The following is a 13,433-nucleotide window of genomic DNA, read 5'->3' on the forward strand; positions in this document are numbered from 1 at the left end:
CCGTCACTCGTTTTTAAATTTTTGCTGATTAAATTACACCGTTAGGTTCTTCGATGGTCTCCGTTACTCAACTCATTTTATAATGTCATCGCTTATCACTGTCATCAATAGACCAAACGGGATCATCTTATTCAAAGTTTATCTTTGTTTGCAGATCGACATTCTGATTAATCAAAGCTGTCAAATATCTTTTAGGAAATCGCTCCCATATATGTTTTGTATAAACTCTTGTTTGTCAAAATAGGTTTGATGATCGTCCTTCTGACATATTTGACTTATTGCTTATTTTGACTTTTGACTGACACTGTGTGTTTTGGATCAACGCCGGTTTTTGAACGATGTTCATATTTAGGGATACTAATCCCTTTAGTCACAATCAGTAGTGTAGAATACTGTATTTTGAATACAAAAATGACAAGAGACAAATGCACTATAATATAAAGACTTCAATGATGGTTAAAAAAAATTACAGAGTAACAATCTTGATTTTGAATAACAATGTTTAGGGTACAAATTGGATAGAATTTTGCATCTTTTCAGTGAATCGTAATCCAAAGAAAATTATTACTGCAATCATTTAGCAAGAGGAGTTATGGATACAGTTTTTCTTCTCAACTAAAACTTAATTTTTCTACCATAAGTTGAGAGCTCAATTGAGAACTTGATTTGGATATGGAAAATTGGCTTGCGCAAGTATGAAACAAATAATTCATGTCATAAAATGCAATCAAACATTTTTTTGTTCTTCAATTGGTTTCTTCCATCCCGAAGTTTTAGTCGTGCAAATAAAATTGAGCTCTAAGCCGAACCATATTGAATACTACAATAGCAAAATGAACAAAGAAGAAAATCCGATCTGCAACGGCCGCCAAAATTTTCCACATCTTTTCCAGATCTTGTTCATTCTCTGCCATCGACGCACTTTTTGAAGAAATTTCTTCACATTTTTCTACAATCGTTTTTACGCTGTTCAGATTTACTCGAGCGTTGTTCAAATTCGTTCCCATTTCATCGACGTCAGTTTCGCTAAACTCGGCTTCATTGAGTTCGGGCTTGCTTCGGGACTGAAGACATTTGTAGGGTTTAATTCCGATGTATATCAATCGGTGACTTTGAATTATTCGTCGATATATCGGTCTCATTGTCAGGTCGTGTGAGTTCAAGTGAACGCTGACAACTGAAATCAGGTTTCAAAATAATACCAAACTCTGTTTTGAAATTAGTTCCCTTATCGAACGTTTTCACCAAAAACAGATGTTTATAGTTAACCGCACCCCCTTCATTTTTCTGAATTTTTCAGTTTCAGTGAAAACAGTTAAGTTGAGCAAGCCTTAGTTATGTTTGATCGTGATTAGTAAAATACATTCAAAACCTAAAACTATTAATACTATCAGACGCCCAATTCAAACACCAATTTTGATCTCTTCTCTCAATCTAATATTTCAACAATATCTGACTTTGTTCGATTTCCCCTCTGGTTGGGTGAGACAAAAATTGCGTGGTTGCCTCCCACCATCCATGTTTCAATTTCTCATGCTTTTATGCTTTTTGTCTTCCTTCGTGAAGTTGTTTGGAAGTTTTCGATTTGAATTTGGCCTGTTTTTAACAGACAGCGTCGCGGAAAATGAGAAGCTGCTTTCATCCAAGAGCTGGGTCGAAGATTGTAGAAATATCATTATTCACCAGAAAACTCCAGAAGCAAAAGTAAGTCATTGTGCCGTACGAATAGCCTTTCACTGCCTTTAGAGGAGATCATAGATACCTTCCGTTTCAAGAATGTACAAAATATACGCCATTAATTGTCCTCTTTGGTGGACTCTTGGGTCTAAAGACGTGGGTCTAAGGACAAACCTATAGCCTATTTTCTTTCATTTTTAGAACAACTTACTTTGTCTTAGGGGAAATCTGTCAAGAGCACTCAATTCAATTATTCCGCTTAATGCAATTGTTATGATTGTCCACCATTCTAATCAGCTTAAGAGATTCATCTGAAAGATATCATCTCGCGCAACAAGAAACCCAAGCTTTATCAAATAACTTTTGCGATTTCAACAACTTCAAAATCATTCAAAACATTCAAAAATTACTTTAAAAAACAACAATTTACCTTTATCGGGTAATTTGCATGGTAATTTGACATAATTTTGGAAAAATTTTTAGAAACGCGTTTTAAAAATTAATATTGAATTAAGAAAAAATGTTTTAACACAAAGTTATTTTACACATATTAACCTCTTTTCAATTTCAAAATGGTTTTTTTATGGTTGCTCAAACACTGTTGAAACTTTACGAGTGTTTTCTCGTCTACTTTTTAACCAACAATGCACGTTAAGAAAAACATTGTTAATTCCTTTGAGTATGAACTATAAAATACGGAACATAGTTTAAAGGCATTGTAGTGTTTAGTATAAATGAAACAAACGTCACATATTGTGCAGGTTTCAAAATTGTATTAAATTTAAATGTGCTAAAACATCGACAAATTAAGAGAGATGAATTATAATTGAGAAAAATTTTAAAATATGCTTATTCTACAATTAATATTTTCGAGAAAAGAGAAAATTTTTTTAAAATGCTAATCCTCCAATTAACATTTCATAGAAGACTAAATGACGCCCTAAAACTAAGTCAAATTAAGATTGAACTTGAAAGATTGAGATTAGAATTCAATACAGAAATCGTCTGGTCTTTTAGAAACTCAATCCAGAAATGATTTTTTATTGTAGTTTTGAGATCCCGCTTTTTAGGGATATTCCGCTTCAAGGTGAGAGGGAAATCGTTATACCAGTCAATTGCTTTTTTTGAAAAACAGTTTTGCATTATATTTGTTTTTTGGTTTGCTCCAAATGACAGCTTGTTTGTACGGTCATTCATTTTAGTACTTAGGGTGACTAACTTGAGTTCATCGGAAGCTGGTAGATCCGCTTTTAGAAGCTTTGTGAAATATATAATAACCCGACACTTTATGAGGTATTCTACTGGTAAAATTTTGTGTTTGATCTTGAGATAATTGGTTCTGTCAAATTTGTTTCTATTGAAACATGCCTTTAATCCCCAGTTCAGTTGTTTATTTAGAGTAACTCGAAGTGATTTTTTAAGACCTGAGAACAGAACAAATGGGTAATGCAGATGACTTAAAGCAAGAGCGTTCAGTAAAGCAGATCTAGTTTTTCTGGAAATATATTTTTGTTGGAGTAAATGACCTTTATTCCAACAGTCATTTTTCTTAGTACGTTTTTTATTTCTTCATCGAAAGAATGATTAAAGTCAATGTGAACTCCCAATTATTTCACATTTTTTTCTCCAAAACTGTACATCTGTTAACAACTATATCTTCGATTTTGTCTCTTTTAGGGGCTCCAAAAATAATGAATTCGGTTTTGCTTTCATTTACATTTAATTCATTTTTCCTGAAAAAGAGAATGAGTTTAGCTATACTTTTTTCAAGATTTAACTTTGATTCAAAATTGTTTTTCCACTGCAAAAGATGAAAGTATCGTCAGCGTACTGGATTATATTAGAATTCACATCAGTATCATTTTTCATATCATTTATATATATGTTGAAAAGCAGTGGGCGTAGCACATTACCTTGTGGTACTCCACGGTTAAGTGCTATCCAATTTGATTCATACTTCGAAAGTTTGACTTTTTGAACACGGTTTTCTAGATAAGATTTTAGAATTGTATCTGCTTGTTCACTAAAACCTAAAATCTTAGTTTTGTGCAGAAGAGTAGGATGTGATATCGAATCAAAAGCTTATGATAGGACTAAAAAAGCTCCTGTGACGATGTTTTTTATTGAGATCATATCTGATTTTGCAGTGCAATATAAAAGAACATCTGTAGCTGACACTTTTTTCTGTATCCAAACTGTGTTGTTGCAAGCAACCTATTCTTCTCTAAATAAGCTAATATTTGATCTCGAAAAAGGATTTCGAAATTTTTAGCTAGAGCTCCAGTAAGCGAAAATGATCTTCAGGATCATCTTTCTTGAAAAGAGGCAACACGTGGGTAAAAGAGGCAACACGTGGGAAAAGAGGCAACAACGTTTTTACACAAAAATCTTCTTGTCAAAAGCTCATGTTATACGATTTTTATGTTCAAAGATTTATTTTCAATTGTGAATTTTATATCAATCTATGTAATTTTGTTTCGTTTTTGCAAACAAAAACTGCTGCGTTCAACCAGTTTTTAATGGAAAAGTCTGTTGATAGTAAAGAAATGCCTTGTTGCATCATTTAACGACTAAAAAACAGTTACTTATATTTATTCTAACTTCAATTTACAGAGCTGACATATTTTCCTCCTTTTAACCAATCAGATTATACCAGAGATGAATTTTTGTTCAGATCTAGTTGAGACGTTTCATCGCAACCTTTTCTCATTTCATTCTGCCTTTTCTTCAAGTTGAAAACAGCCTGTCTGTAAATAATGCCAAATTCTCCAGTTCTACCTGTGCTTCCTTCCATATCCTTTCTTTCAAATTTCAGTTCTTTTTCAGAAAAAGTCTAACAAAGACCGTTCAATTCACAAGACCACTGTAACAGACAGCAAGTTTGATTTAAACTTTGAGGTGAGCATAGTAAAATAACCACCAGCTGGGAGACAACCACATTGACTCTTCCAAAAGAGTTCTAAAGAGTTGTTTGTTAACGCTCACATCCAGGGATATTGTTAACGTTATTTCTTTTGAGACAATCATTTATAACATTTTGCTAACAATTTTAGTTAGCATCCTTTATCCTCATTTTTCATCAAGCTCACTTGGTTAAGTTGTATCTATTCGTTCTTCTTTTCTTCTAAAAGGAGCAGCATTTGGTCTCAACCTCCCCTTAAAACGGACTACGTTACCTTGCAGCAAGATAGACGCCAAAGGCAAAATGATTGATCCCTCTTCACAATTCGACTAGCAAGATAAGCACAATGTTTCCGTTATTCTCCGATATCAGCACAAATGTTGCCATAACAAAACACAAATCAAACGGAAGACAGGTGAAAAGCAAGATGAAGACCCAAAGTGCAAAAACTTGGAAGCATATTGTAATCGGAAGTTGCGCTTTATCCGTCTTGAATAAAATTTCAAAAGAAACTCTGATTGGATGCACTTGAAACTCTTTCGCAAAAATGTCGAAGAAATTGATCACCATCAACTTAATTTTAGTCAGAACCTCAATTGACTATTCATAATTTCAAGAGATATTGAATGATGCCGTTCAATTCTTAAATGAACCAACAGGGAACAGGACAGTTATTGGTTGACCAAATTTTGATTGATCCCACTGCTGCAGAGAAGAAAGCAAATTTGACATGTTTTTGGAAGTAGGTGAATTAGCTCGAAGAACCGCGTTTGTCGGAAGCCATGAAACTGAGGAGACCACATACATGAAACTCTCACCATTGGTCTTTAATTTTTGATATTTTTGTGTTTCTTTTGTTGCAATATTGGTAATTTCTTAAATTTCAAAACCGTTGCTTTGCTCTGAAATTTTCATTTTCCAAATGGAAAACTGTTTGTCGAAATTACATGAAGTAAAAACTACTTTAACTGGCTGTTAGAGTTTTGAAAAAGAGTTGGAGTTGGTTCTACAAATAATGAACCCGGATGTTCCATTTGAAGGTCGAATAGTTGGGAGATTCGAAGTTGCAATTTTTTTGATTGCAACTGTACCTGCACCCAGTTTTCACAACGCTGCAGGACATCAAGTCAAATCTAAACATTGTCCCGGGCTACTGCTTGCCCTCGTCAATTCATATCTGTTTTTTGCTCTTTGGGTCATTTTACTGCAAAAGCATACGGTTGCTCAATGAAATCATCACTCGAATATAATCGGATTTGTGTTCATGTCGTTTTTGAGAATAAGCAAGTCAAAACCAGCAGCATTCTAATGACAGACACCGTGTTAATAAGCCATTTATTTTTGCAGTTGTCAGTTACAATCAGGAACGTATTCTTTGATCAATATGTGGACGGACTTCTCAATTAACTTTTGCTAGAAATTGACAAATTCTCCTCATTTCTACTACAATCTGTGACCGCGGAATAATTCGGATTGCTATCCTATCAAATTCTGTTTATTATATTCTTCCCCGCCTAAATTGAGTAAAATCATATATACCAACTATGCATTCTGATGTACCTTGTCCGCCTCTCTTGTTTTAACGGTATTTAATCTTGTAATTCCGGCTGTTTGCTTTGATTTAAACAATAATTTATCAGATGACGGCACGAAAGGTTTACTTATATTCGATGTCTAACTATTTTAATGCAAATAAATATCACCGCAATTGCCACAGATGGCAGACACCGGAATCTTCAGTGTTAATCAAACATATTTTGGTCTTCAGAAACAGAAAAGGAAGTGATGCCAATCAACAAACCACTAACACGCCTTTGTTCCATTCTCCAGAGCAAACTGATATATGGGGCAGACAGCTAGGTATTGGAAAACAAAAATTTGTTATGATGATGCAACGCAAGGGATATTGTTTAGCTTATTTCTTCTTTTGAGGCCACCATTTGTTAATTTTCGCTAACAATTTTTAGTTAGCATCCTTTATCCTCATTTTTCATCAACCTCACTTGGTTAAATTGTTTTGAATCGTTCTTCTTTTCGTTCAAAAGGATCAGCATTTGGTCTCAAATTCCCCCTTAAAATGGACTACGTTCTGCAAGACAGACAGACACCGAAGGCAAAACGATTGATACCTCGCTTCACAATTCGACTAGCGAGATAAGCACAATGTTTCCGTTATTGTCAGCACGAATGATGCCAAAACAAAACACAAATCAAACAGAAGACAGGTGAAAAGCAAGATAAAGACCCAAAGTGCAAAAACTTGGAAGCATATTGTAATCGGAAGTTGCGCTTTATCCGTCTTGAATAAAATTTCAAAAGAAACTCTGATTGGATGCACTTGAAACTCTTTCGCAAAAATGTCGAAGAAATTGATCACCATCAACTTAATTTTAGTCAGAACCTCAATTGACTATTCATAATTTCAAGAGATATTGAATGATGCCGTTCAATTCTTAAATGAACCAACAGGGAACAGGACAGTTATTGGTTGACCAAATTTTGATTGATCCCACTGCTGCAGAGAAGAAAGCAAATTTGACATGTTTTTGGAAGTAGGTGAATTAGCTCGAAGAACCGCGTTTGTCGGAAGCCATGAAACTGAGGAGACCACATACATGAAACTCTCACCATTGGTCTTTAATTTTTGATATTTTTGTGTTTCTTTTGTTGCAATATTGGTAATTTCTTAAATTTCAAAACCGTTGCTTTGCTCTGAAATTTTCATTTTCCAAATGGAAAACTGTTTGTCGAAATTACATGAAGTAAAAACTACTTTAACTGGCTGTTAGAGTTTTGAAAAAGAGTTGGAGTTGGTTCTACAAATAATGAACCCGGATGTTCCATTTGAAGGTCGAATAGTTGGGAGATTCGAAGTTGCAATTTTTTTGATTGCAACTGTACCTGCACCCAGTTTTCACAACGCTGCAGGACATCAAGTCAAATCTAAACATTGTCCCGGGCTACTGCTTGCCCTCGTCAATTCATATCTGTTTTTTGCTCTTTGGGTCATTTTACTGCAAAAGCATACGGTTGCTCAATGAAATCATCACTCGAATATAATCGGATTTGTGTTCATGTCGTTTTTGAGAATAAGCAAGTCAAAACCAGCAGCATTCTAATGACAGACACCGTGTTAATAAGCCATTTATTTTTGCAGTTGTCAGTTACAATCAGGAACGTATTCTTTGATCAATATGTGGACGGACTTCTCAATTAACTTTTGCTAGAAATTGACAAATTCTCCTCATTTCTACTACAATCTGTGACCGCGGAATAATTCGGATTGCTATCCTATCAAATTCTGTTTATTATATTCTTCCCCGCCTAAATTGAGTAAAATCATATATACCAACTATGCATTCTGATGTACCTTGTCCGCCTCTCTTGTTTTAACGGTATTTAATCTTGTAATTCCGGCTGTTTGCTTTGATTTAAACAATAATTTATCAGATGACGGCACGAAAGGTTTACTTATATTCGATGTCTAACTATTTTAATGCAAATAAATATCACCGCAATTGCCACAGATGGCAGACACCGGAATCTTCAGTGTTAATCAAACATATTTTGGTCTTCAGAAACAGAAAAGGAAGTGATGCCAATCAACAAACCACTAACACGCCTTTGTTCCATTCTCCAGAGCAAACTGATATATGGGGCAGACAGCTAGGTATTGGAAAACAAAAATTTGTTATGATGATGCAACGCAAGGGATATTGTTTAGCTTATTTCTTCTTTTGAGGCCACCATTTGTTAATTTTCGCTAACAATTTTTAGTTAGCATCCTTTATCCTCATTTTTCATCAACCTCACTTGGTTAAATTGTTTTGAATCGTTCTTCTTTTCGTTCAAAAGGATCAGCATTTGGTCTCAAATTCCCCCTTAAAATGGACTACGTTCTGCAAGACAGACAGACACCGAAGGCAAAACGATTGATACCTCGCTTCACAATTCGACTAGCGAGATAAGCACAATGTTTCCGTTATTGTCAGCACGAATGATGCCAAAACAAAACACAAATCAAACAGAAGACAGGTGAAAAGCAAGATAAAGACCCAAAGTGCAAAAACTTGGAAGCATATTGTAATCGGAGGTTGCGCCTTATCCGTCTTGAATAAAATTTCAAAACAAACTCTGACTGGATGCACTTGAAACTCTTTCGCAAAAATCTCGAAGAAATTGATCTCCATCAACTTAATTTTAGTCAGAAACTCAATTGACTATTCCTAATTTCAAGAGATATTGAATGATGCCGTTCAATTCTTAAATGAACCAACAGAGGGAACAGGAAAAGTAGGCGTTTTGGGAAGTAGGCGAATTAGCTCGAAGCACCGCGTTTGTCGGAAGCCATGAAACTGAAGAGACCACATACGTGAAACTCGAACCATTGGTCTTTAATTCTTCACATTTTATTTTTGCGCTTTGCCGTCCTGTTACTGTTTTTTTTCAAATTTTTTCTACAAAAGGACAAATTCTCCTCATTTCTACTACAATCTCTAGCCGCAGAATAATTCGGATTGCTATCCTATCAAAATTTGTTATGTTCTTCCCAGCCTAAATTGAGTAAAATCGTATATACCAACAATTGCATTCTGATGTATCTCGTCCGCCCCTCTTGTTTTAACGGTGTCTAATCTTGTTAGTAATTCCGGCTGTTTGCTTTGATTTAAACAATAATTTTCCAGATGACGGCACGGCGGGTTTACTTATTTTCGATGTCTAACTATTTTAATGCAAATAGATATCACCGCAATTGCCACAGATTGCAGGCATCGGAATCTTCAGTGTTAAGCAAACATGTTTTGTTCTTCAGAAACAGAACTGGAAGTGATGCCAATCAACAAACCACTAATACGCCTTTGTTCCATTCTCCAGAGCAAACTGATATATGGGGCAGGCAGCTAGATATCGGAAAACAAAAAAGTGCTGCGATGATGCAACGCAAGAGCCATAAGGTTACCATATGACTCACTGGAGACCAGCTTATCATGATATGTTCAAAGATATAGTTTTGCTGTAACTCAATTTCCCTCACAATTTTTATCGAACGGTCATGCTAGTTCTAGTGACAAGGATGAACTCTGAACTAAAATACTCTGAAATTTTCTCGGAACCTCAATGTAAAAGCTATTTAAGTGCCACAGCAATTTAAACCAATCAGCTTTTCATCTACATTGTCTAAAGAGACAAGATCTTCTGGTGAGCTTATTGTTAACTTCCATAAAATAAATTTTTATGTGCGTAAGAAGAATTAACTTTCCACGATTCCAAAACAACAAAAACCGCATGATAAAAACGCTAACTTGTGTTGATTTCGAGGAGACTTAAATTGGTCAAAAGCAGAATTTACATTTAAGTGTTATCAACATTGTAAAAAATAAATCTTCTTGAATACGTTATGCCAAAAAATTGTTCTTTCTCCAAAAGAACTCTGGTAGAACTGAAAAAAAGCCAAGAGATTCGTTTTTTGGGGCTAATAGATAAGTCTTTCCAGCCCTTCAATAAATTTAATACAATAAGTGGATCACTCCTTTAAAAACTTTAAGGCACGTGGATTTCCCATTTGTTAAAATACCTGAGACACTAAACACAAACGAATCAGCAAAGAAATGCACTGCAAAATGCCCATGCTATCAGATTTGGCGGCTCGATTGGATGACTATCATACTATGGATATACTATCATACACAAATGGATATACTATCATACTGGAACCAAGTTATCAAGATTCTACTTGGTGCTGATGTTGTTTACTCGGAATTCTTGCGAGTAGAACCAATAAGAGAGCAAAGGAGCTGAATCAGTAATGGCAGCTTTTATCAAAAAATGTCCAAAGAATTTCTAGCTCAATTTCCCGAGAAAGTTCGGCAAAGAGTTTTTTGGAGACATGGCAAACTTTTTGAGGATCCTGAAGTTCATCACCATATTATTATATTATCAGACTAACTAGAAGACAGAGAATCGGGAAAAAAATGAACTCTCAAGAACAAATTATTTATCAGGACAAAGGATTTTTTTATTCGAAGACCTGCAAAAGATTTATTGATGCCAATAACTCTTGAAACCAATCAAAGAACTTGTCGGCTTTCGAAGATGTTGTAAATGCTGACTTTTGAGCTAAAAACAGTCAAATGAAACTACGAATGAATATATTGCCTGTTTCAAGTAGCAGATAAAGTCAGATGAGCAATAACAGAGCTCAGGTTTCAAAACCTATATGAACATCAAGTTTTTGTTTTTTTTTTATTTGAATAGCCACTTCGGCTCTTCTCCCAACGTTTTTCGACCAGAAAGACTAATGTCTTCCTACTCTGAGATGGCACGAATTACAGGCAATGGCTGGATAAAACAGAATTAGAAGAGAAACTCCAGTCAGCAAATCTAGAAATTAGAATTTTATTTGGACAAAGTTTGCGCACGAAGTTTTGTGTTACAAAGATTTCGGAAATACCTTCTAAATCTTTTGACTGATCCCCAAAAAACAGTAACAAATTTGAAGTATATGTACTGGTTTCATTTAGATTTAAAACCTAACACTTCCACGCAAACTACTCAAGAAAATACAATAGCCTCGTTCACTAATTTTGTTCGAAAAAACTGCATGTTTGCATCTTGGGAAGTATGTATTGCAGTTGTTTGCATCGCTAGTCAATGCATCGTGTCCAGCTATATGTTAACATCGGATTGGTTAAGGATTGATAGTCTTTCAGTATGATAAAAGGAAACAGTTCTCCGTTGGACCTGCAGTGTTTACTCTATGGAAAAACTTGCTAATGATCTATCACATATTGCAAAAAAGCAGGACAAGCTAAACGCTTTGAACATCAATTTTCTATGAAAATTGACAAAAAAGTCAAAAATTAATTTTAATTGAAGATATAATTGAAGGCAGGGATTACAGACCATGACTGGACAAAATTCTAAAACAATTCCATCCATTCTAAAGAAATGTTCTACCCACATCAAACAAAATGTGAAGAGGTACTTGGGTCAGCAATTCTGAACATTGCATTTTTCTCTGGGCAAAGTTCGATCACAAAAGAATTAGGCCAGCCATGTGCTACAAAAAAATCTGAAAGACCTTCTGAGAAACCTTAACTGATCCCTACAAAATGTTACAAAGTCAAACTCTATGCATTGGTTTCATCAAAAATTAATATCCAACGCTTCCACGCAAATTGTTCAACAAAATACAATGGTCTCATTCATCAATTTTGTTTGAAAAGATGCATATGATTGCATCTTGGGAAGTAGATTGCAGTTGGATGCATGCTATTCAAAGTAAAGTATCCAGGTATAAATAAACATTGGATTAGGTGAGGGTTAATGGCCTTTCAGTATGACGAGGGAAAACAATTCTCCGTTGAACCTGCTGTATTTGCCTCTCTGGAGTAACTTGCATATACTCAAACACAATGCAAACAGGGCAGGATATGTGAAAAGCTTTGAACATCTTTTTTCTATTAATATTGGCAAAAAAGTCGAATGATTTTTTTAATTGAAGTTCTGATAATTATCATTTAGCAAAAACTTGGCTGCTCATTTGTTTTGAAGCTCACAAACAATTCATTCTCATTTCGAAAAAACAATAACACCAAATCCTGGGCAACTGTAGACCATATTTTTTGTATTACCCAAACACATTGTTATACTCAAATATAGATATACTTTGAACAAAATTCATTAGGTGATCTGAAATGTTGGTTTTTAGTCCACTTTTCAACCAAACATAAAAAATCTGACAATGATTAGCTGTTTGAGTGATGTCGCACTCTCGGATTTTGTTGTTCTGAAGGTGATCAAATAAATTTCCACAGCATGCATGTTGAATTTTTCCACAGCATGCATGTTGAATAAATCCCTAATGTACCAGAAAAAAACTTGATCACTTGCCTATTAATCGTGGTTAAGTTTTTAGAAATGTTTCAGTTTTTGATTCAATTCGTTTGTCCGGCGAGAAATGGTTTCAAACTCATTAATAGCCTCAGCAAGTTAACGTCATTAGGGAACTTATTGGAAAAAATAAAACCGCCGTGCATTCTTCTAGAAGATTCATTAGAGCGAGGATTATTATATATATATCTTCGGTGATGTTTAGATAAAACTAAGGCTAACAATGCTACTGGTTAATAACGCTCTTCCTTTTTTCAAATTGCAAAAATTATATAAACAATGAACATTTCCACGGCGACGATACTTTTACGCGCATCAGACTTTAGAATCTGATGTGATAAGAACAAAGGAAAATTTTTCTCAATGCCAAAGATATCGATATGAGACTGATCAAATGATTTTACAAAAAGACCATGTACACATTGTTTTTCAAAGGGATAAAGCTACTTTTTACTGTCCATAGGACTGACAATCGGACTGTTTGCATCCAAAATCAGTTCTTCTCAAAATTAATCACAGCTTACTAACGTTAAAGTCAATCCCGTGAGCTTCGTTTTATGTGATTGAAACTGCTGATCTAAAAAAAGACTAATTTTGTAAACTTGTTGTCTTAATAGAACCTTCATGTTTTGTACAATCAGGAACATCCAAAGACGTCCATTGCTCTGTAGAGAACCAGTTGCTACAAGAAAAAAATGTAAAACAAACCTATTTGCTTGATTGATATTTCTACGAATCCTAATAAGGAGTTCAGAGGATCTTACAACACAAACCCGTTCCCTTTTTGTGTATGTGGTAATCGACATGACAAAACTTTGCGTAGAAACCGATTTAAATCCAATGTGAAGACAAAAAATCAGTTTCAAGCCCCTGTTTAAACAAAAAGCAATCAGTTTCGGTGACGGTCCTAGTTTTTAATACATGGAGTTCAAAAAGTTGTTTGCACATTTTTTATTTGATC

General features: G+C 34.8%; 1 protein-coding gene across 1 annotated transcript in view; it reads right to left on the bottom strand.

Moving 5' to 3' along the window:
• Window positions 1-380: 380 nt before the first annotated feature.
• LOC142348349 (neuronal acetylcholine receptor subunit alpha-5-like) overlaps window positions 381-13,433 on the bottom strand; it is a 38,771-nt gene continuing 25,718 nt past the window's right edge. The window contains exon 8 of the mRNA XM_075399662.1: window positions 381-1,177. Coding sequence (XP_075255777.1) covers window positions 774-1,177 — 404 coding nt within the window. The 3' untranslated portion in view covers window positions 381-773. The remainder of the gene's footprint in view (window positions 1,178-13,433) is intronic.

Source organism: Convolutriloba macropyga, chromosome 10, assembly GCF_964194025.1.
Source record: "Convolutriloba macropyga chromosome 10, txConMacr16.3, whole genome shotgun sequence".
NCBI lineage: Eukaryota > Metazoa > Xenacoelomorpha > Acoela > Convolutidae > Convolutriloba > Convolutriloba macropyga.